The 23,274-nt window shown below is 33.4% G+C and overlaps 1 protein-coding gene across 4 annotated transcripts in view; it reads right to left on the bottom strand.

Annotated features, from left to right (window-relative positions):
* The window catches only part of COL11A1 (collagen type XI alpha 1 chain), a 193,174-nt gene that overhangs the window by 39,440 nt on the left and 130,460 nt on the right, over positions 1-23,274 (bottom strand). For all 4 annotated transcript variants that reach the window (XM_088022931.1, XM_088022932.1, XM_028101999.2 and 1 more), the window contains 5 exons: positions 10,384-10,491; positions 4,687-4,794; positions 3,758-3,811; positions 2,633-2,686; positions 2,021-2,128 (listed from right to left, as the gene is read on the bottom strand). In XM_088022931.1, coding sequence (XP_087879057.1) covers positions 2,021-2,128; positions 2,633-2,686; positions 3,758-3,811; positions 4,687-4,794; positions 10,384-10,491 — 432 coding nt within the window. The remainder of the gene's footprint in view (positions 1-2,020; positions 2,129-2,632; positions 2,687-3,757; positions 3,812-4,686; positions 4,795-10,383; positions 10,492-23,274) is intronic.

The following is a 23,274-nucleotide window of genomic DNA, read 5'->3' as shown; positions in this document are numbered from 1 at the left end:
CTGAGCCACCCAGGTGCCCCCATATGAGTATTCCTGATATTAGCTCAGTAGAGACCTCCCAATAGAAAAACACTGAAATCTTTCGTTCTTTCTGATGAAGTCTGGTTATAGTTTAAGCTGATTAAGACAGAATGTTCTTATCATTAAAATTAATAGAGACATAATGTGTCAAATTCTTTTGTTGCTGGAAACTAAATGTGCTAAATGGTACTACAGTGTTAATCAGTTTTCATATGCCCCAACTTTCTCCTAAGGAATAATTTATGCATGGAGATATTCTGTTTAAAGGTCTGTCAATTTAAAATCATTTGCCACTTAAGTGATAAAATAAAAAAAAACAAATGTAAGCCAAGAACTATAGTTCTATAGGTCTTCTTCAAATGCATATAAATTATAAACATCAAATTGAAAAATCAAATCACTTAACCAGAATATTAGATTATTATTATTTATGTATTATAATTGCTAATATCTATTCTGCTATGAAGACTCAGTTAAAGGATACAGATGCAATTGTGAACATGTTAATTACATTAGCATCTTTTCAGATTCCTGATTTAAAGAGGTAGCTGTGGGAAAATATAATCAATTCTGTGGTGAACTAATTTCTTGAGTCACCCTCATCAAAGAGCACATTTCTTATGTTGTAGAAATGAAAGTGATTTTTCATTTAATATTTTATAAATACAAGCTGCAAGGCATCTTCTTTAATCATGAGAACTAAACTCCTAAATTACAACCGTATAGAATCAGGGTAATCAGCGAAATGAGAAAGCAGAAAATGAATGGTAACATGTCCACGGGCAATCTGATTTTGAATGCCTTGTTGTTGTTTTCAAATATGTGTGTTTCTCACACATGCTGATATTTTGTACTCATAATTGCTCATTTATTTTTGTCTAATAAATATAAGAGAGGTAAACACAAATATGAACATGAAGTTTTTGCACTTCCAAGTCTAAAATGAATTATTTTGGCATTAAAATAAAAGCGGAAAATTATAATTATCATGTTCACTGGGGGACATCCATTGACTGTTAGAACAATAATAACTATGATAATATAATTAATTATATTATTTATAATATAATCTGTATAATTATGTATATAATAAGCTTTTAATATTAGAAACCAGTGTTCTGTGACTTTACTTATAAAAATAAAGATAAAAAATAAATTTATATAAATTCAACTTTTATTTACTTTTGTACGACTTCACAAATGGCTAAGGACAGTGAACTAGATGATTTAATTTAACCATTTCTAAAATTGCTAATGTGGCAGAGCTCATACCCATATGGTACCCAAATATCATTTAAAACAAAATTTTGTCATCTTCCAGAGGATCACCAGGTAGTATAGAATAAGCCTGTGAAAGAAGACAGCCAGATGTTTCCAAAGTCTGTAGGAAGCAGTGAACATCACATGGAAGAGTGGAAAAACAACTAAGAATAGATGTCCACTACGCACAGTGTTGCCTAAGAGTCCAGTTGTAAGACATATTTGAATGAAAATTTGAATGTTTTGCAATTTCATATTTCTTGTCTTGAATATGCTTCATAAAATGCAAATCATAATTTAAAATAAGTTATTTTAAATGGCTGATCCATTGTTAATTGCTTATTTTACCTATTATTGTTCAAAATTCGCTCTTGACAGTGTCTGTTGGTAGTTGTGATTGGCGGTTTGCTCTTTCTCGAAATGCTTTTAATTTTTGCTGGCTATCTGAAGTACTCATTTTTTTGCTGCGAGACCTGCAAAAGCACCCTTCTAACCTCTCACTTTTAACGATCAGCCTTAAAAAATGTCGTAGTTCATTTTTAAGCAAAATGAGAATGAAGAAAGGAGGTATGATACCTAAGGTGGGGCTAACATTTAAGTAAAACAGTCATTATGGCTAAACATTGTATCCAAGTTCCTACATAGAACAAGGAAGGCTACTTTGTTTTCCGTGCACTGGAAAAGCTGGTGTGAGGAGTAGGTAGACATGACTGAATACATAATGCAGAGAGCATCTTACCTGAAGACCTATGGGACCAGGAGGTCCTGGGAAACCTCTGGCACCCTCATCACCTTTTTGTCCAAACATCCCCTGCTGACCTCTGGGACCCGGCTCACCATCACCGCCCTAGAATAGAGCCATGAAAATGATCACAAACTGACTGGAAACATCATGATTCTGATACAAGTCATCGTAAAAATATAGCCATTTCTAATTTAATCGAAGCTGGTCTTTTTACAAGTAACCAAGTAAAAAGATTAAATTTCCATTATCTGCTATAAAGACACCATTGTTTGTCCGGTTTACATTCTTTGTTTCTGAAGTATGGCTGATTTTGATATTCTCACGTATACCAAGTGGCATAAAAGCTGTCTAACTAGGGGGAAATGATGTTCAGAATTTACTACAAAGTAAGTACTTTCAACTGGTTATTATTTTTTTTTCTAACGAAGTCACAACATCTTTTGTTTATAAAGATCAGCTTGGTTATTATATTAGATAATTTAAACTTGATTCAATGTTAAACGTAGAAACTCATCACCACACAAAATCAACTGGTTATGTGACAGTTCATAAATTTAATCAGGGAACTGTGGAGACAGAAATTTGCTGAACAAGAAGAGTACTTACAGCAATGCCAGGGGCACCAACAGGACCTTGAAGACCTGGGGGACCAGGAGGACCCTGGGGTGAGATAAAAATCAGTAATTTTGAAACTGAAGACAGAAGAGCCTCAGCTATAATAGCACAGAACATTTGGTTCATCAGAATCTATTATGCATCTCCACATTTCTATAGAAAAGAAAAGAAACCTTTTGCATTTAGTGCAGTCAACCATTATTTGTTTTACTTCTTGAGACTCAGACTGGCGTATATTTGCAATCAGCTTTAAATTGCTAGTTATTATTGAAAGCACTCTCATCTGTAATGTGGATATTTAAAAATGGATTTTTATGCTAAGACACTGAAGTTTCATATTTGAAATTTTTCAAAATGCCAGATTTCTTTAATGAGATACGCATGATTCAGAGCACTTAAAAGATTTGTCTAAACACTATCTTCTAAATGAATATTGGGATTGGGGGATTCTATACAGACAGAATGTAGTGATAATATAAAAATGTGCATTTCCTTCATATGAAAACACATGCAAACTTAGTTTATATATTAAGTATACCAGAACTCCTCCCTTTGAGCAATAGATCTCAATATGTTTATGAGTCTTACATGCATAAATATTTCTTCTTAACTGCCCTTTCTTTACATAAATAACTGATCAGTCACTATAAAAGATCCGAGCACTAAAGAAAAACAGTCATTGTTCATAATTACTGCCACCTGTTGGGAAGAGTACTTAAAGCAAAGATTCTGCAAGCACAGTTCATACATCTTTGGGGTACCTGAGACACTTTCACGTTTCCACCAGGTCAAAATCCTTTTCATAACCACACTAAGACATGATTTCTCTTTAAGCCACAGGAATATATGAATTAATGATGCAAAAGTGATGGAGGGTAAACTTTGGTGACTTAGTCTCATTGCGAGGCTTTCAGGGTTGGAATTATTACACAGCTTAATACATAACATCAGAAAGAGGTTTAATTAGAATTGACTGAATCTCAACTGAATAGTTGCCAAAAAGGTAATATAGTATGGATATTATAAGTAGCTAGTACTATGGAAAAATATCCATGGTTAATAGCAAAAAAAAAAGTTGAATGAATAATGTCCCTCAGTAAGAACTAGGAAACTCACATTTTCTCCTTTGTCACCCTTGCTGCCTTTCTGTCCCGGTTCACCAATTTCACCCTGTATTGGAAAGATTTAAGTTAAAGTTTATTTCTAATATGTCATGCCTGCCATTGCAATTGTCATCACTATCATCCCATTATTAAGTTTTACTTTAATGTAATTATGTGCTGGTGTTTAATGTCACTGTTGAAATTGTAAAATCATGGGTTTTCTCTGCTTCTCTCTTTCTAGTGTTGACTAATATATAGACAACCAAAAGTCAACTGACCTTTGAGGAATATTGCAACTGGATTTTTAATTCACAAAATCAATTTTGTCTAAGAAATCATCACTATAAACTGATAATGGAAGTACACTGATTCTTACAAGAATATAATTACACATTAATCAAAAATTACTTAATTTTTTCCTCTGGTCTTCCAAATGCTAAAATGTTGCACATTATCAGATTACTGGTTCATAAATTGTGTTATGGCATTTCACAATAATATTAGAAGACACATTAAATTCATACACTTAACAACACAGCCCTGTATTCAGTACAGTATTAGCCAACAGGTATGTGACCCATTCTTAAGTCTTCTTTTGCAATATCCAAGACACAAGTCATAAGTATATACAAATAATTAATTAAATTAGTTTCACATTTATTTCAGAAGCTATATATTTAAATAAATAAGCAATTTTGGCGTCTCCTATTTTCCGCCCTACCTTTGTTTTTGTGTTCTCTTTTTTTGTATACATCCCACATACTATTTCGTGGATAGATATTACTCACACTAAACTGAAACCTTTGAGCACATGGAACATGTATGAAACTTCAAAAAAGCCATCTTAAGATTTGTTATCTAATCTTCAGAAACATATCTAGGATTCTTGAGAAAAAAATTAAATTTTCACAGGAGGTGCTAACATGGGTAAAGAATACCAACCTTGTCCCCATCTTCTCCAGGGGAGCCCGCCGGCCCAGCAGGCCCTGGGAGACCCACAGGGCCTTGGACTCCATCTCTCCCAGCGGGCCCTTGTGGACCTTTTTCTCCCTGTATTGAAAATCCAGCAGACCATTACTTTGCTGTGAGAAACCTGTAAGTTAGCTGTTTATTACAATTTTTAAGTGCAACTTCATCAGTCAGCTTCTGGGTTCCATATTTGAGAAAGAAATTAATGTTACCAAGAAAAAATATGTTCAAGTAGCAAATGACGACACAAAGATCCCTACATTCTTTCCTGACTAAGAATACCATCCTTGTTAACAATTTCTAAATCTCAGGCTATGGTCCGCAAAAGTAATTAAGACTCAACTGAGAATTTTTCCTTCAAACACATATTTTCTAATCAAGTATTATATATTGATAAGTCAGATGCTTGAAGTTGTGAGGTTACTGAAATAGCTGGGACAAAAGAAAATCATAAAATGCATTTGCTCATATCCCCAACTTTATGCTTTATGCATCAGCTTTTTCTCTTTTTAACAAATGTGTCATGGATTTTCCTAGATTTTTACATTTTAATTCATTGCTGCTTTTACTGATTCAAAATGACAAGGCTGTTAGTTTTCTTTATTTTTTGACAATGGCATTATTTTCCCGTTTTTAAGTCTACCTCTGTTGTGTAATTCAAGAAAATAGTGCCTTGATAATGACATTATTTTCCATTAAGAGTTCTTACAGAGTTTAAAATAAATTATTTCCTAAAAGTCAAGATTTCCTCAGTTTTGCATAAGGTATATATACCTGATTGCTCTCAGTGACTCATTTCTCTTGTTACAAGGTTTGGGAATCCACAAGTCATTAGTTCCTGCCTTTGTGTTACCCTGCTCCCCAGCCCCGCTTCCCTTACCACTTCCCGTCCCTTCACAATGGTTAAGTTTTATCTGTCTTTTCTCCTGAATATATTTACTTCACTTTACCTCCACCACTAACACCTTATCCCAAAATACCAGTAGCCTTCTTTTGAATGACTAAACTAACCTTTTATCCTTTCTCACATCTATTCTTACCTCCAAACTATTCTGTAGTTTGTATGCTGTAATCAGAAAGACAATCAGATCATCTTACCAAAATTCTTCAATTTACTCGTTTACCATTCCTAAAAATAAACACCATGCTGCTAGTGTGGCCTACCATTATCTGCCTCCTATTTTTTTTTTTATTTTTTTATTGTTATGTTAATCACCATATATTACATCATATCTGCCTCCTATTACCTGCCCAGCAGCATCTAGCCTCCCCTTGCACTTGCTCTCTGCATTCCAACCCCTCTAGACCTTTTTTTCAGTTAAACCTGATTCCATGACCCTCTTGTTACTTGGCCTGAAGATGCCTAGGAGGACCCTTCACCTAGATAATTCCGCTTCATCTTTTACACTCCATCATCGGTGTCCTGTCCAAGCAAAAGACCTGATTCCAGCTCAGTTCCCTCTGCTACAAGCTGACATATACCAGTACATTCCTTTCATATCACTAACCAGGGTTTGTAATTATACACATACTTAGTGATTCTTTCCTTTCATATCACTAACCAGGGTTTGTAATTATACACGTACTTAGTGATTCTTTGCTTATTATCTAATTGTCCCATCAGATAATAAATCGTATGAGGGCAGAAACTGTCTGTTTTTGCAACCCATTGCATCCCTTTGGCCTGTGGCCCAGAGTGGCCACTTAGGGAATATTTGTTGAATTATTAATGACAACAAAAAATAACAACTTATCTATAAAACAAAGTTAACTTGTGAACTCTGATTTATTCATTTCCTAGATTCCATATGCTCTTGTCTTTCAAAACTAGCCCTAATTACCATTTAAACCATTTAAGACATACCCCTGATGTCACCTTGGAGACTTTTTATTACCTTTAAATCAAATATTACAATATCTCACACCCTATTTATGCTTGTAAGATGTGCTGTGTTATTCATAGCGAATTTCATCATTTTAAACACATCAGCTGATTCAGATACTTTTCCTTAAATTTAGATTTCCTTAGAGCCTAAACCCCAAAAATCGATTGTTTTATACAAGAGTACCCATAAATAAGACAGATTAATTCTTATCTGCCTTCATTATTGTACACATGATCTCTAGCCAAGAACCACCTGCCATTTATTTCTTCTGATTCTGTTCTGCGTGGAGTCAGGAAAAATCTTCCAACTGCTCTACACCACACTAAATTTAGATTCTTCATCTAGAACTCTACAAGATGACAAACTCCTCCTCCATTATGTATGCATCTCTCGGCCTTCAATCTACAGGACTATCAGAAACATCATCCATCTTTCCTTAAGCAGTCTTTATTTCATCCCTTCTACCCTTTCACTAATGTTAATAGCTGAATCTCAGCTTAAAATTTTGACAGAAGCAGCTACTCATCCCTATGTCCTATGTTTGACTTGGCATGATCTTGTATTTAGCCTGCACCTATACCCTCAACTTGTATTATAATTCACCAAATCCATCCCTCCTTATTCAAAAGCCAATTTATGCATCTATTTTCTGGTTAAAACCCATCCTTTTTTATGACAACTCTGGCCCACACACAAGATGATGATGATGATGGTTCAGTGAAGACTTATTAACACAATTCTACAAAGTAATTTAGGACTATAATTTCATCTAATCCTCACAAAATATCATGGATATCTTCTTTTTAGAGGCGTTGGGGTATTTAATAATTTAGCCAAGATCATGAACTAAACAAATAATAGACCTGAATTCCCAGTCCAATTCTGATTGGCTGAAGCTGGCAGCTCTAGTTTACTCTGACACCCTTAACTTCCTTAATCTTCACTGATACTTTTCTTATTATTGGTTAAGCGGATAAATATATATGTATCATCATAATAAAAGGAAATACATTCAATTCTGCTTGTACTTCTACCTACTGCCCCGTATTTTTTAGCCACATGGCTTACTGGGGTTGCTCTGCATGTACCGATCCCATTCCTTTAATCACCTGCCTTCTTTTGAATCCCACTGTAATTACCCGGAGGTCACAAATGCCCAACAGGCCGAGTCCCCATCTCTCTTTTTGCTTTTACTCGGCTTTGAGTATTATTGATCTTTTACAATATTCAACAAGGAGACTCTTTACTCTCAGGCCTACATGATGGTGTGCCCTGGATATATTTTCTATCACTCATGGCTCTTTTTTTTTTTTAGACTTTTTATTTAAATTCCAGTTAGTTAACATACAGTGTAATATTAGTTTCAGGTGTACAATATAGTGATTCAATACTTCCATACATCACCCAGTGCTCATCATGACAAGGGTCCTCCTTAATCCCCATCACCTATTTAACCCACCCACCCCCACCTCCCCTCTGGTGACCATCAGTTTGTTCTCTGTAGTTAAGAGTCTGTTTCTTGCTCATGGGCTCTTTTACACTATCTCTCTCTTACTTGAGTCTTTCAAAACTCCTACCCATTATGATTCCCCCTAAAGGAGAGTCTAAACCTTTATTCTCCTCCCTCAATACTGCATAACATGGGAATTCAACAATATGCCTCCTAACATTGCTCTTATTCTACGTAACTCTCAGATTTACAATCCTAACACTGATTAATTTGGGGATAGAGATTAGGCCACAGTTACTGCCATAAGCAAGTCATGTGGATATTCCTGGCGCTCGTTTTCCATTTTCTTCCTTCCAAGGAGGTAGATTGGTGGTTAAGTTAGCCAAGGACTTGCCTTCCACAGACCTTCCCATCTTATCCTTTTCTAATGCAAGCCTTAGCCTACTAATAATTATATAACATTTTTATAACACAAGTTGCTCAGAGGAGTTAAGATCCCAAATTTATATTTGGATTTAGGAAGAAGTAAAAGACTGCACTTAACATATTAGCCAACAGTTTCATCAGTTTTTGCTAAACCTCTGCATAGAGGTCAATGGGTACTTTCCCCTAACACTTGTATAACCATGTTATGCTACTATCCCTAACTAGACACCTTCTTCAAAAATACTAACTAATACAGTGCACTGCACTTAGTTGTTCTCAAGAACTATTTGTTGAACAAAAGGAAAATAGAAGGAACATCTTGGAATTTTTGTTGGTGGTGCGAATAATTGAGAGAGGACAAATGGGCAGAGGATCTTTTTCCCCTTCTTAGCCATTGTATCATCAATCACCAGTGAAACCCAAGCCCAAATCTTAGCTCTTACAAGGAAGGCCTTCTGTTAATAATGTGTCCTCTATTTCACAAAATTAATCTCTTATTATCACTTTCAGAACTTTTCCATATTTTTCTTTGCTTCAATATTTTCCTTTTTTTCTCTATAAAACCAAGGTATTTAACCTCTTTAAAACCCAGCATTTTAATATATTATCTCCATAAAATCCTTTACTTCTCTAATTAGTGTATTTTCAATTTGTATAAGAAGAAATGTATATCTTTTTATTCTGTATGCCTTCTTCACTGTGTTGTGCCAAGATATGGGTACCTTGGGTTTTTGAGTGAACTTGTATGAGAAGGCCTAAGTCTGTCTTTTCTATTCCTTTCTCATGCACAACATACTATAAAAGTCCATAGGAAGTTACACAGTTTGTAAGGGGGGGCAAAGAATGATTTTTTCATAGTTGTTAACATCTCAGAAAACGTCTACATTTTCAACATATTTACTAAGTTGGAAATATGTTGCTTTAAAAATTTTCTCAGCAAATAAAAGTGCTTTTTTTGTCACCAAAAAATCTATCTACAGGTGGTATGACCCCATTCTAATATTTCTGAAAGGTCGTAGATCACAGAGAACAAGCATTTTAATTTGGAAACACTTAATATCACAAACAGTAGTGAGAGAAAAATGCATGGACAATGAAAGCAACTTGCTAAAACTAAAGTCTTAGTAATAAATCAGTTAGGTTTAAACTAGGTTATATATATATATTATATATATATATATATTAAGACTTAAATATATACAAAAATACTGAACTATTTTTATGTATTATGGTCAACCATTTTATCCACATTTATTGAATGAGTTTGTGTTTTAATCTTGGAGAATGAGAATTTTTTAAGAAAATTAATATGACTAAATAAAAGCAGAAACAGAAACCGAGAAGAAATCTTGACAAAGAAACATAAGCCTAATGAATAGAATATAGCCCACAATCATTGAAAAATAAAATTATTAAATCCAATAAATATAAGATAAAATAATCGGTTAGATATTTCCCATCTCATTCACTGTAGATCAAAACTCAAATTACATGAGATGGGCAGCCACTTTCTGTGGGTTTCATTTACAGACTTTGGAAATACTGGATATGAAGTTGTAATACAAAAAGAGTGAAAAGTGCACAGTTTTCTAATATAAAGCAACAAAGTATAGTTTTAATCAAAACTCCAATTTTATTTTTTAAAAGGAGGAAAATCAGAAGCCTTTTACATTAATAATATCCAACTCCCTCACAGGTCTTAGAGTTTTATAAAGTATGGGAAAATGTCATCTCATTTAATTGAATTTGAAATTTTCTCTATTATAAATATAAAAAGAAGTGTGTTTCTATGCCAGGCACATATGCAGAGAGAAGGCAGTGGAGTATGAAGAACTAATATCCTTGAATAAAAAGTAATAACTTGTGCAGAATGGCAGTATAATATATTTTCTCCTTGAAATTACTTACAGGAGCACCTTTTTCTCCAGCTGGACCAGGAGGACCCTGGGGGCCTGGACGCCCTGGCAAACCAATTGGGCCAGCTGTACCTGCTGATCCACGTTCTCCTGGTGAGCCCTAATCCATGGGGAAAAAAAAATATTTTGTTATTAGCGATGGGAAAAAGTGAACTGGCTTAAGAATCACTTATTTCATAGTGGAATCTTATAGTGTAGTAAATAATGTAAAAGTCACTTTCAGACAAATGGGAGATCTCAAATAGGAATGGTTGTACTCATTATTTGAATGATTAATTTCTAGCCCCAATATTAAGCACAGATATTGAAGTTAGGAAAATATTGATAAGATGAACAATTTTAATTTGTAGATCTTCAATATTTTACAGATATCATTCTTTATTAAGTGTTCAGAACTGTTCACAATGCTTTATAAAACATGAATCCAATAAATAACTTATATGATTTTCTCTCTGTATTATTATGGATTGGCAGAAAAATTTTCTAGACTAGTATTTCTCAAAGAGATTTCTGGGCTTCACCTCAAACTTGCTGAAACACAATTTCCAAGTCCTAAAAATGAGTTCAGAAATTGTCGTTGCATTAGACTATGAATATAATTTTTTTTTACAAAATAAAGTTTGATAATCATTATCCCAGAGTTTGGACTTTTTCCCAGAAAATAAGTCCTTAAATTTATCTTGGACTCTGACAGGGATCATTGGTTTTTATTACCAACATTGGCAATATAATTCATATAATTAGGTATGTCCAACTGAGTTTCAAAGAAGATGCCATATATTTTCAACTAATTTACTTTAAAAAATACCTAATATGTAAAATTAAAAAAAATAATAGTGTGGATACTGCCTTCATATTAATTCCATCTATCAACAATTTGAGAAATCATTATTTAGAGGAAGAATAAAAGAAATGCAAACACATTTACCAAATCACATAAAGCTCAAGTATAACCTATTTACTCTTTCCAATTTTATTTAATAAAAAAATAACAAGAATGTTGTCTTTGAATTAGATTCCTAGATGGGTGGTTAAGTTACAATTTATCATTTTCTTTCATGATTGAATTAAATCTGAAATATTAGAAAATAGGATTATTAATAGTTCTCCTTAATAAGATATTCAGATAACATCTTCAAAATTCATAGAAGAAATGACTTATAAAAGCTGGAAAATACAATACCTTAACACTTATTTTCTAAAACTATACTTCCCGTATAATCGGAAATCTTTTTATTATTCAAATATGAATTAGTGACTTTGTTCTAATTTATATTTTATGAGGTAGAGAACCAATTACGTATAAACACAAGAACAGTGATTATAATGACAACAATTTGTATTGACACAGTGCTTGACAATTTACAAATCCATTTTACATTCATTTTGTCATTTTATTACCACGGACATTCCGTAGAGTTGATAGTGCAGTTGTAACCCATCAGTTGTAAAGGTGAGAAACCTATAGCACATCATAATCATGTAGCTGGTCAAAAGAAACTCTGATCCTGGGCTCCTCCAAATGCTTTCTCTACAAAGCCACCCCCTGTTTCTCTCAAATGGAGGCATCAGTGACTCCCAGGGGCTATTTAATCAGAATATCTTTAAATTCAATTTTAGTGAAATATTCATTGATTACAAAAGATTACAAAAATATTTACTACTCAATTTCCTGATACTATTTTTCTGGCTAAATTCACAAGGTACATGGAATAGTTTTTTATTTATCCAGGTATCTGAATGCTAACACAATTAAAATGAATTAAGAGAGTACAGATTCCAGACTATTGGTAATAATTTAAGAGCAACACTAGAAAAAGTGATTTTGTATTTCATTTTTTAAATTTTTATTGTTATGTTAATCACCATACAGTACATCATTAGTTTTTGATGTAGTGTTCCATGATTCATTGTTTGTGTATAACACCCAGGCCTCCATGCAGAACATGCCCTCTTTGTTTTGTTTTGCAACCACTGTTGTACTTTTTAAAATTTTAGGGTATCTTAAAATTAGGATATAGAATTTGGAGAAACTTTACTAAAAATATGGCTAAAGAAATCATGAAATTTAAACTTAATATAAACAGAAGTGGCATTTTTGCACTATAAGAAGTAGATATTTAAAAACAAACCCAGGAATTCTTCCTCATGTTGCATAATAATTAGCCAAGAACTGTGTGAAAATTAAATTTCTACCAATTACATATTTCAAATACTAAAGAAGAAGCAAAGGAAAATTGCAGTTAGTATTTTTTTAGATAATAAACATATACTCTCTGTCAAAATGTTTTTTGAAACCTAATCAAGTATTTTTATGGAAAAAAAAGTCAACCATAAGTGGTGTTAAGTGTTAACCAGGTAAAGACTTTGGATGAATGATTTCGGAAGCCAAGGCAGAAGAGAAAACTGAGAGTAGAGTCCTCTAAGTGTTTTTGCGTTCAAGAGGTACTGCCCTAAAAGTGAGAGGAATGTAAAGATTTGTCCCTATTTATTAGAAAGAGGGAGGTCAGAAGGGAAGCCTGGAGGTTGAGGTTGAGGGCAAGGAGGAGGGGGGGAGAGAGAGGTAGGGGAAAGGAAGGAGGAGCAGAGAGACAGGAGGAGAACAAGAGGAATAAAAACAAGGACCCTGAAACTGAGAGAAATGCAAAGGCGTTTCCTGAATTACAAAGAGAGAAAGAAAAACTTCAGTAAAGAAAGCACTCTTTTTTTTTTTTTGTAATAGAAAAATATCAACAGAAGATTGTATACAATGTGACATCCCTAAAGATAAATCTCTACTTCTCTGAAAAAATGGTGCGTACAACATGATTGCATTACATTTCTCTTTTAACATTTTACTTGTGAAATCTCAGAAAAGGATTACTACCCATTAGTGTTATCAAATCTAAACTAAGCATCCAATTTAAGTGCTGAGATATTTTATTTGTAATTGACTATACAAAAGAGATGCAATTTTGATTTGTCAGACCATGGAAATTTTTCTCTTTAATTCTGTGTTACATTTAAACCCCAACTGTTGGAAGACTACCCGAGGAAGATGTCACATTAGACTGTGTTGAGGTCAACAGCTATGAGACTGGAATTATAAAAGGGGAGATTCACTAAGAAGCTGAAATGTATATTAAAAAAACTTATTATTTTCCCATTATCAAGCCTATTAAACAATTATTGTGCTAAGTACTCTGTGCATGCAATATAATTTAATTCCAATACAGTTTGCCTATTTTTCAGATAAAGGCCATAAGGGCCTGATGTGCCATGATCCATACAAAGATTTTTTCTAACTACTGAGTATTTCATAAATAAATGGTGAGAAAAAAAAGAATCCCTGATTGTTTGTACCACTATAATTCATACATATTGTGCTAAATTTTAATAAGTGGGAGAAACACAGCCATTTAGGACTACTTCTCCCAGAATGAACTCATATTTGTTGAATACCCTCTAAAATAAGAAAACATAAAAGAATTTATGGCAATAGTTATGTCCTTTGTCCAAAGAGTCGTTCTCTGTCATTGATATCGTTCATTTAAACTTCGTTAAACAGTTCATTAGAATCTTTGCTTTTTGTCACTGTTTCTTACAAGTTTAGTTTTAATTTTCAACAACAAAGAATTGTTTTTAGTTTTGGGAACTATTTAGCACATGTGTGGGACTTTTTCATCATGTTCCACCTGTGGTTTTAGAAGCTAACTTTCTTTTATTATTTGAAGCAAGATTCTTAAATTTTCTTTTATTAAAAATTTTATTTATTATGTTATATTAGTCATCATACATTACATCATTAGTTTTTGATGTAGTTGTCCATGATTGATTGTTTGCATATAACACCCAGTGCTCCATTCAATACGTGCCCTCCTTACTACCCATCACCAGGCTAACCCAGCCCCCCAAACCTTCCCCTCTAGAACCCTCAGTTTGTGTCTCAGAGTCCATAGTCTCTCATGGTTCGTCTCCCCCTCCGATTTCCCCCCCTTCACTTTTCCCTTCTTACTATCTTCTTTTTCTTTTTAACATATAACGTATTACTTGTTTCAGGGATACAGGTCTGTGATTCAACACTCTTACACAATTCCCAGCACTCACCATAGCACATACCCTCCCCAGTGTCTATCACCAGTCACTCCATCCCTCCCACCCCCCACCACTCCAGCAACCCTCAGTTTGTTTCCTGTAACTCTTCTTTCTTATGTACAGAACTCGAAACAGTTTGGGTTAATGCTTCTTTTTGAGGATATATTTATCCTTCATCTTCCCCCCAAAATACTCATATATACACACTCGGAATTTTTTTTTACTTTATGTTTTAGTATGTAATGTGCAAGTTATTTTCTCCTAATACAGCACATCTCTCATTGTCCCTTTAATACAATATACCTGCTGTTATCTCTCAGTGGTTGGTCAGTCTTATAGTCTACCTTGGGAGGTCTTTGGTCTTTTCCTGTACTATTAAACTTTTAGCCATTCTTTAGGCCCAAGATAACAACCATGTTTTCTAAAAGTTATATTATTCTAAGAATTTAAAGCATGAGACATCCTTCTAAATATTCCTTACACAACTTACCATAGTATGCTAGGTTTTCTACCACTATTTTCTGAAAGAATTAATGTAGCATTTGGCCTGAATTTTGTACTGTAAATATCTCCATGATTTCTTCATTGATACTTCCAAAGCACAGAATATTTACTATATGCATCAAATAATTATAAATAACAGTAATAAATACAATAACATGATAATAGAATTAGAGATATGCACTGGTCTTTCTACAAAATGTGTGAACTTGATAGATATGTTAAAAAATTTAGGATCTAAATGTATTCATGTGTAGTCAATAGAAATTTCCCAAATTTAGAGGAGAAAGAGCATTATGTGAATATATTTCCCTAGAAAATGTGGTATAAAAATTAAGAGAAATATATATTTCCTTAGCTGGATACATTATGCCTGACAAGTTATATAAAAATAACTAATGGCCTTTGCTTAAGAAAAGAATGCTTATTAATTTTCTAGCAAAGTATGTTTAATATTTAAAATTAATCAAATAAAATGTTCATGTATATCAAGTAGAGAAAGAATGCTGATTTGAATCAATGACAATGCTTAAAGTTTGTAGATATTATATGCTATTTTTTATGGCAAAGCTTAAGTATTTTAATTACTCCCTTGGAGCATTCATAAAATTAAATTTCATATTGCCATCTTACTTGTGGAACGTGCATTAAAATTAACAATAAAAACATATTACTTTCCTGCGGTTAAAATATTGCTCATGATCTTGTCACAGCTCATTAACTTTAAAACAGTGGATGAAAACAATAAGAAGAGACATTTTGGATGTATATTTGTGCCCTAAAGTATAACTGTGATTTCTTTTTCCATTAGTTATTTCAAACATTCTATAAGTCTAGATATTTTTAATAACAGCATGCTCTGCAATGATTTTGTTTTATACTTCTATAAATGAAAAGTGAAAATCTCTGATGATACATACCTATTAAGCAAATGATCTTACAAACATGCAAATCTTTTAAAAATATTCCCAAGCCAACTTTTAAAAGAATAAGCCTTCTGAGTCCTTTAGTTCCCAACTGAACCACTGGAGAAATCTCATTAAAAAAAATAAAAATTTAAACGCCGTATTAAAAAAAGAACCCATTTGCACATTCTACAAAAAATATAGTTAGAATCTACTTTCTTGTGACACTGACCGGGAATACAAAATATATTATGGTAGGTAGCAGCCCTTGGGAGACTCATGGTGCACATGCCTTTTTTTTCCCATAAAGGGTAGACATTTATAGTGATAGAAAGTATTGCATAGCTGGCTATAGTAAAGAGCAGAGGGCTTTATAATGGTCAGATAAATAAAGATTTACATTTAAAACAAATACATTTGCGTTTACACATAGATTAAATGGATAATGATCAGCTCCACAAAGGTAGGATTTTTGCTTATTTTTTTCACTGACGTCCAGAACTTTGAGTAGTTACTCAAACATAGTAGACCCTAAGTAAATAAACGTGTCCGTAGTATGTGAGTATGTGTGATCTTTCCCTTTCCAGAACCGGGACCACTAATATTCCCATCTTGAGCAAACTGGCTAATCACTCAAATGCTCACATTTCTCACCAATAAAATGGGGACAGAAATAGTTTGTCCCCAGGTTTTTGTGATGTTTAATGTGGTGATACCTTTAAAGTTCTTCGAGCAATGTCTGTCTTAAAAGTATGAATGCAACAGATCTTAGAGAACCGTACATGAACATCTACGTATCTCAAAAATAGATATGCAATTTCAAATGAGTGTAGAAGTAAAATTTTATAGAAGAGAAAACTAAGATCCAGAAGTTTACATGGTGTATCTAATGTTATACTGTTAAAAAAAGGGTAGAGAGTTTTTCACAAAATGATATCTTTAATCCTAATTTAAACTGTTGGTATACTCATCGTTTACACCCATGACGAATATTTTACACATCAGAAATGCCTAACTGGAAAGAACTCACAGAAAAAATGTTAAAAACTATAGAAATACCATTTTCCCACCCCGTGATTTAAATAGCAATGGGGACATGACAAGTTAAACATTTTCCAAAGGCGTTCAGTAGGTTGTCTTTTTATTTTTTTCTTTGTTGTGCAAAAGCAGAGGCAATAGTGTATGCTGACTTGAACGAATTACAATGACCATATCATAAAATATTGTTATTTATTTATTTATTCTGCTATTTTAATACTAAATATTAACCACTACAGGTCACGTGTTTTCAACTGAAAGATAGACACATAGCAGCCTTTAAAAGGGAGAAATTTGCATTTCTCTTTATAGTTAAGTAACTATATTAACTTTATATTAGCTTAATCCTCTTCTAGCCCCTTCCTCTAAACTTTACAGTGAAAATACAAGAAGGAATAGTATCAGTTTATGTTCTTGGAGCAAAGAGAATGGTGTGATTATTTCTTTAACCCTTCACAGACAGGAGAGCTCCCAGATGAGTATTTCCTGTTATTTTCACTGGGTGTTTCATATTCTGAGGAGCATTTATAAAGTAAATGAAAGTGGTAAACAGAGAAATCATCTCATCAACATTCAGTTAAAAGGCAGCCCACTAGAGAGTTTTATAGAAGAGAAAATTAAGATCCAGCTTATATGGTATATCTGAAGTCATACCGTTAAAAGAAGGGTGGACATTTTTTCCACCCTTTTTGTATTTAGAAGCACAAACACAAATTTTTACAAACAAGAACTATTCAAGTAGAAGGAGGGAAAAAAATCTGCCCTTTCTTTTAAAGACAACTTGACCTTCAGGACAAAACAAATCGAGGAAATTCACACTCCCCAGATTATATGTATTTTAGATCATACAAGCCAAAAAGTCAGGAAAATAACAAGCATTACCAGAATTTAAAGCATAAATACTGAATGATTAAATCCAAGTCCTGTAATATCTCAATCTTTGGTCATTGATCCCCATCATCTCTATACTTTGTTCATCCCTGGTTGGATGTCATAATAGGTTACCTGGATTCCAACAGAGAAAATGTGCTCCATCTTAAAAAATATAGTATATGATGAATTAATCAGGAGGTTTAATCCTGCTTAGAATTTATCTATTTCTTGGATCAAGGACTAGGTAAAAGCCAGCAAAAAGAAGGTTCTCTGGAATAGGGCATAAAAACAAAATTAGAAAAAGATAGGAATTATGATAGGAAAGACCTATAAACTCCTAAGAAAAAAATGACAAGAAAAAATAATAGCACATAAAGAGGAAAAAAGAGTCAGAATGATCAGCACATAGTCATGAAATAGAAGTCATAGGAAAGGTGTAAAGTATGTATGGCACAATTTTGAAATCTTGGACATTTACCTTTTAGAAGCTAGATGTCTGGCCCCCTCCCACACATTTTCTCCATATCAACTCCTACCACTCTCAGGGGAAAAATATGTGGTTGTAAGAAAAGAGGTTGTAAGAAAAAGAAGGTGTTTTTACTAAATGTACCATTCTATTTTAATCTCCTTATTTTTAGAGAAAGAACTATTGGCAAGAAGGTGGTTCCATGTCAGAAAAAATATACAGAGAAGAGATTATTTAGGGAATGCATTTTCCTTGATTTTGTTTGGTGCAAACGTAGGTGGTAGGTACAATCTGAGAATCTGCTTGCATAATATATATATATACATATATATATATGTATATATATATGTATAGTGTGTTTACGTAAATACAAAACGTTTACTCAAGTTTATGTTCAACATGTGAGAAAAAATGCTTCACTGCCTTCTTTTCTTCTTTTCAGTCCTTTGTTGCTTTCTGCTTTGTGTGTGTGCATTGAGACATCCACTTAGTGAGTAAACCCCCTGAGATCAGAAAACATGCCTGTGCCTTGATTGGCATCTATTACCAGCTCTTGTGTACAACATCATGCAAACAGTGAGCACTTCGGTTTTGCCAGACTTTAAAAGCCCAAAGTCACAGCACCCTGTTGGGATCATATTGTTTGTCTTCAGTGGGAACACAAAAAACGGTTTCTTAATACACAATCACTTCAAGTAGCACAACCTTTAGAATACTTGCTTTCATTGATAAAACTGATTTTTATTTGTAGCTATAATTAGAACATTAAAAAATCATTGTTCCTATCTTGTGTTCTTTGTGCTGTATTTTAATATATTACTTATTATTTATTATGTTATTTTATCTATTCCGTATCTGTCTTCTTCAGTATACCATAAGTTCTTGTAAGGAAATATCTGTTTAATGAATCTATTTAACTTGAGCTTAATAGACTGGTATATTCAGATATTTATTTAATTACAGTTTTTCTGTAAGAAAAGGTTTTAGCAGCTTACAGGGAAGACATAAAAATATAAGATAATATAAATAAAAAATAGACAAGAAAAAAAAGGATTAGACAAGAAAAATAGACAAGCAAGTAACTTTTTATTGGCAAAAGATAGAAGCAATAATATTAGTAATCTAAAAATGTATACAATAGACCAAGGTTTTTCCCAACTTCAGGCCCTGATCTACTCATGGGTTGTGAAATCAATTTAATGGGTCCTGTCCAGCACTTTTAAAAATAATTATAAGATATAAGAAATAATATTAAAGTATATCACATGTATTTTTTGATAGAATTGAATTCAGAAAGTTACAAAAACAGTCATAAAGCAAAACAGTTTTTTTTATTGGATCTCAATTTTAACTCCATGATTTTTGTAAGTCAAAGTCAAAAGAGAATTTAGTTTCACAATTCATAACATTTAAAAGTAGAAAAAAAAAAGCTAGCTAGCTGCTCAAGAAATTACAAAGATTTCTACAGCTATGATTAGTAAGAGATTTCTTCTAAGGATATTCATAGCAAGGGCTGTGCATCAAGCAATCTCCCATATCCTCAAATAGACCGTTTTGGTTGGTATAACACCACATATCATAGTTCCTCCAAACATAAGCCAACGACATCTCAGCTGGACCTAGCAGAGTTTCAGTAAGCCCACTTCTGTAGGATGTCAGAGCAATGTGACAGAGCTAGCCCGAAGTACATTTCTGACTAAATGGATTATGAATAAAGAGAATGGATGTCAAAAATATTTATAAATAAACAGATGGGCACAAGGATGGGTGGATGACTATGAAATATTATATTTTGCTTTGTATAGATCAGAATATGTAAAAAATAGTGTATAAGGTACATAATTGTGACATGAACAAACTTTAACAATCTCCCTGTGAGCAAGAACTGTTAATTGATAAAAGCCCTACTTTAGGGCCTTTAGTTTTAGTTCATCAATATCCTGTGCAATGAGGCAATTTATTTCTCTAGTAATCCAGAAACACACAGCACACCTAGGCTCCTTGAAAATTGTATTCTAGGATTAAGAAGCTGAAGATTCAATACTGTACTGAGAAACATCTATAGTCATTAAGGATTCAACCTGTACATCTGTTTAAGCAGTTTGAACTTTCATTCATTTAAATTAAGCTATGGTTATAAGAACCACGTATAGGAATACTAAAGCCAGTTAGCTGTGATATTAACTCCTATAACTCTCTTCCTTTTGAAAAAAATATTGTTCACAGCACCAGGGAAGGATTACGAGGACTGAGAGAGGGGGGGTAAAGAAGTAGAGAGATTGAGAGAGGGAGAAGAAGGGAGAGAGAGGAAGAGGAAGAACACTTAATTAAGCAGATTTTGCAGAGTGAGAGGTATACATATCTGGAAATGAGTTTGTGTAATGTGTTATCAAGACCTTTTGTCTCCAAAGGACTATGAACCTGGGTCAGTTGTTTACCTTCTCTAAGTCCCAGATCCTTTGCCTTTAAAAATGGAATGATAATATCTACTGGGTCAGGCAGCCAAGAATCAAATCAAATAAAGATTATGAAGTTCCTAGCATTAAGAGTTGAAAGAATAAACACTTCTAACATTACTTCATCTCCCTTTTCTATTTCCTTTACCTTTCACATTCTTTATTCACATTCTTTCTGCAGAGAATCCATCACTTAAATATTTTTGCTTTAATATGAATAGCCAAAACCTTCATCCCTCTCTGTTAGGAATTTCAGTCCTGCACTTACCATGACCTGGTCAATATCTCAAAGGCAAAGTTAATATAGATGGATATAAACTCAGACCCATCTACTATAGAATCAAGAAGTTTTACAGGATATTTTTGTATACCTTTATCCCTTATGACTTAGAATTTCATTGTCTCTCACCAAGTGACCAGATATATGCTTCTGATATTTTGATGTCACTCTTTGATCAACACTGCAAAATAGAGCTTATCTTTCTTGCCAAAGAAGTCACCACTCCTTGTGTTTCCTATCAATTGCAAGGTAACACCATACAAAGTCTTGAAGTTCAAAAGATAAAAATTAACACGAACAAATTTTCTGAGTAAGTTATGGTTTACATCTAGAAAATCAACAGTTTTTCTTTTAATCTTTTCATTTGGAATAAAACTTTTTCCAATCAAATTTCACATGTACATAATTGTTTTAGAAGGAGTAAACCAAGGTTTGTTTAAAACTTGTTACCAGGAGTGCCTGAGTGGCTCAGTCAGTTAAGCATTTGACTCTTGATTTTGGCTCAGGTCATGATCTCAGGGTTGTGAGATCGAGCCCTGTGGGGGGCTCCACACTGGACGTGGAGCTTGCTTAAGATTCTTTCTCTCTCCCTTACCCTCTACCCCCACTAAAAAATAAAAAGATAAAAAACTTGATACAAAGCATAAGTTATCACCATATACCTCTTTACTATAATTTATAACAATTAAAGCAATAGCACAAGGAACTAACACATATGAATGATGTCTTTAGTTGTTTCTTTTGCATCAGCTTTGAGGAGAATTTCAATTGGTTGATGCATACAGAATTGGATATGTGAATTTATTATAAGAAAGGGTATTAATTCAAAATAAATGAACTCACAAACCTCTGTGAAATTCAAAAGCCTCTGTGGAGCGTTTCTGTTAGCAAAGTAGAAAAGCCTTTTAAAATCTCTTGTGACTGCTGAGAGGTTTTGGGTTTCCACGTGAGAGTGTTTTGTCTTTGTTGTTGTTGATCCTGACCAGGTAAAATTGCCCCGGGCATGGAAGGCGTCACTAAACTGTCATTCTCACAAGGACAGAAGCTTGAGGTCATCACTCAGCTTTCATCTTTCCTCACTGCCCACATCCAGTCTTAGTAATAAATCCTCCTTACCCTGCCTTCCTCCTGTTTGTTACATCTGCACTGTCCTTTGACTTCTCACTGGCCTTATCACTGGCTCACTCATATCATGACATTGATCACTGAGCTTTTATGCTCATCGACTCTCTCCCATTTCTGTTATACGTTACATACTAATAATGACATTTTCCCTAAAATTGGCTTTTACTCCAAAAGACTGTATTTCATTTTTTTCTCCACTTGCTCCCAAAACTTCAAATCTTCAAATTACTTCAACTTACCATTTTAGAACTTCAATAGTCATATGCCATTCATATATCTGCTTTAGCTTTAAATTATGTAAATACATAGCAGAGTGCCTGGATCCTAGAGAGAATTTATCAAATTTTAGTCCTTTTCCCAATGTACTTCACTTTGGTAAAATCAGACATTCTCTAATACCTTATTTTTTTTTTCTTGCTCTTAAATGATCTTGAAATCTGCCCTCCGTGAAGCCACCTCCTGCAAGAGTTTTCTTTGCTGCTTTCTCTTCTTTTCCTCCCGCCCTTGCAGAATTCATATTTATGGTTTGTATGCCATTAGGCATTTAATCATTGACTTTCTAATAATGCTGCTTAGTGTCTGGTGTGTTTCTTTTTGTGAAATGGTTTATCTTAAAGTCACTTAAAGGGATATATTCCATGCAACTTAATTGTACATGGGGAGGCAAGTAGTAATTGCCAAATAAATGGTGTTGAAGCCAACTAAATAAATATTAGATTTTCATATCATATGTAGAATGCAATTCTACATTTGGTCAGATAATTGTTGATTACCATTCTGTTAAAGTATATCTCTTGTATATACTATGCACCCTACAAATACACAGATATTAACTATTCCAAACACCTGGGATATAGCATTATTTGATTGGGCCCTAAAGAATAACTTCAATGTAATCCTTGTAGTCATGACTCAGGTTTCACAGATACAATAATTTGATCTTAATATATATACATATTCCTAAAATAAAATCACTTCAGATCCTGAAGATCTGATTAAATGCATTGCATTGTGCTGAATAATTTGAAGATTCTATGCTCAAATAAAAACTTTTGTCGTATTCAGCTGTTGTTTCTGCTAGTGCTACCAGCACTGACTTAAAAGGATATTATTAAATGTTCTCTATAATTTTATGCATATAGAAGGTCAAATATATTACTGAAAT

Source organism: Eumetopias jubatus, unplaced genomic scaffold (assembly GCF_037043125.1).
Source record: "Eumetopias jubatus isolate StellerSeaLion01/CBP00866 unplaced genomic scaffold, mEumJub1_p1.0 scaffold_4, whole genome shotgun sequence".
Classification (NCBI taxonomy): domain Eukaryota; kingdom Metazoa; phylum Chordata; class Mammalia; order Carnivora; family Otariidae; genus Eumetopias; species Eumetopias jubatus.
This window is presented reverse-complemented; position numbering and strand designations above follow the sequence as displayed.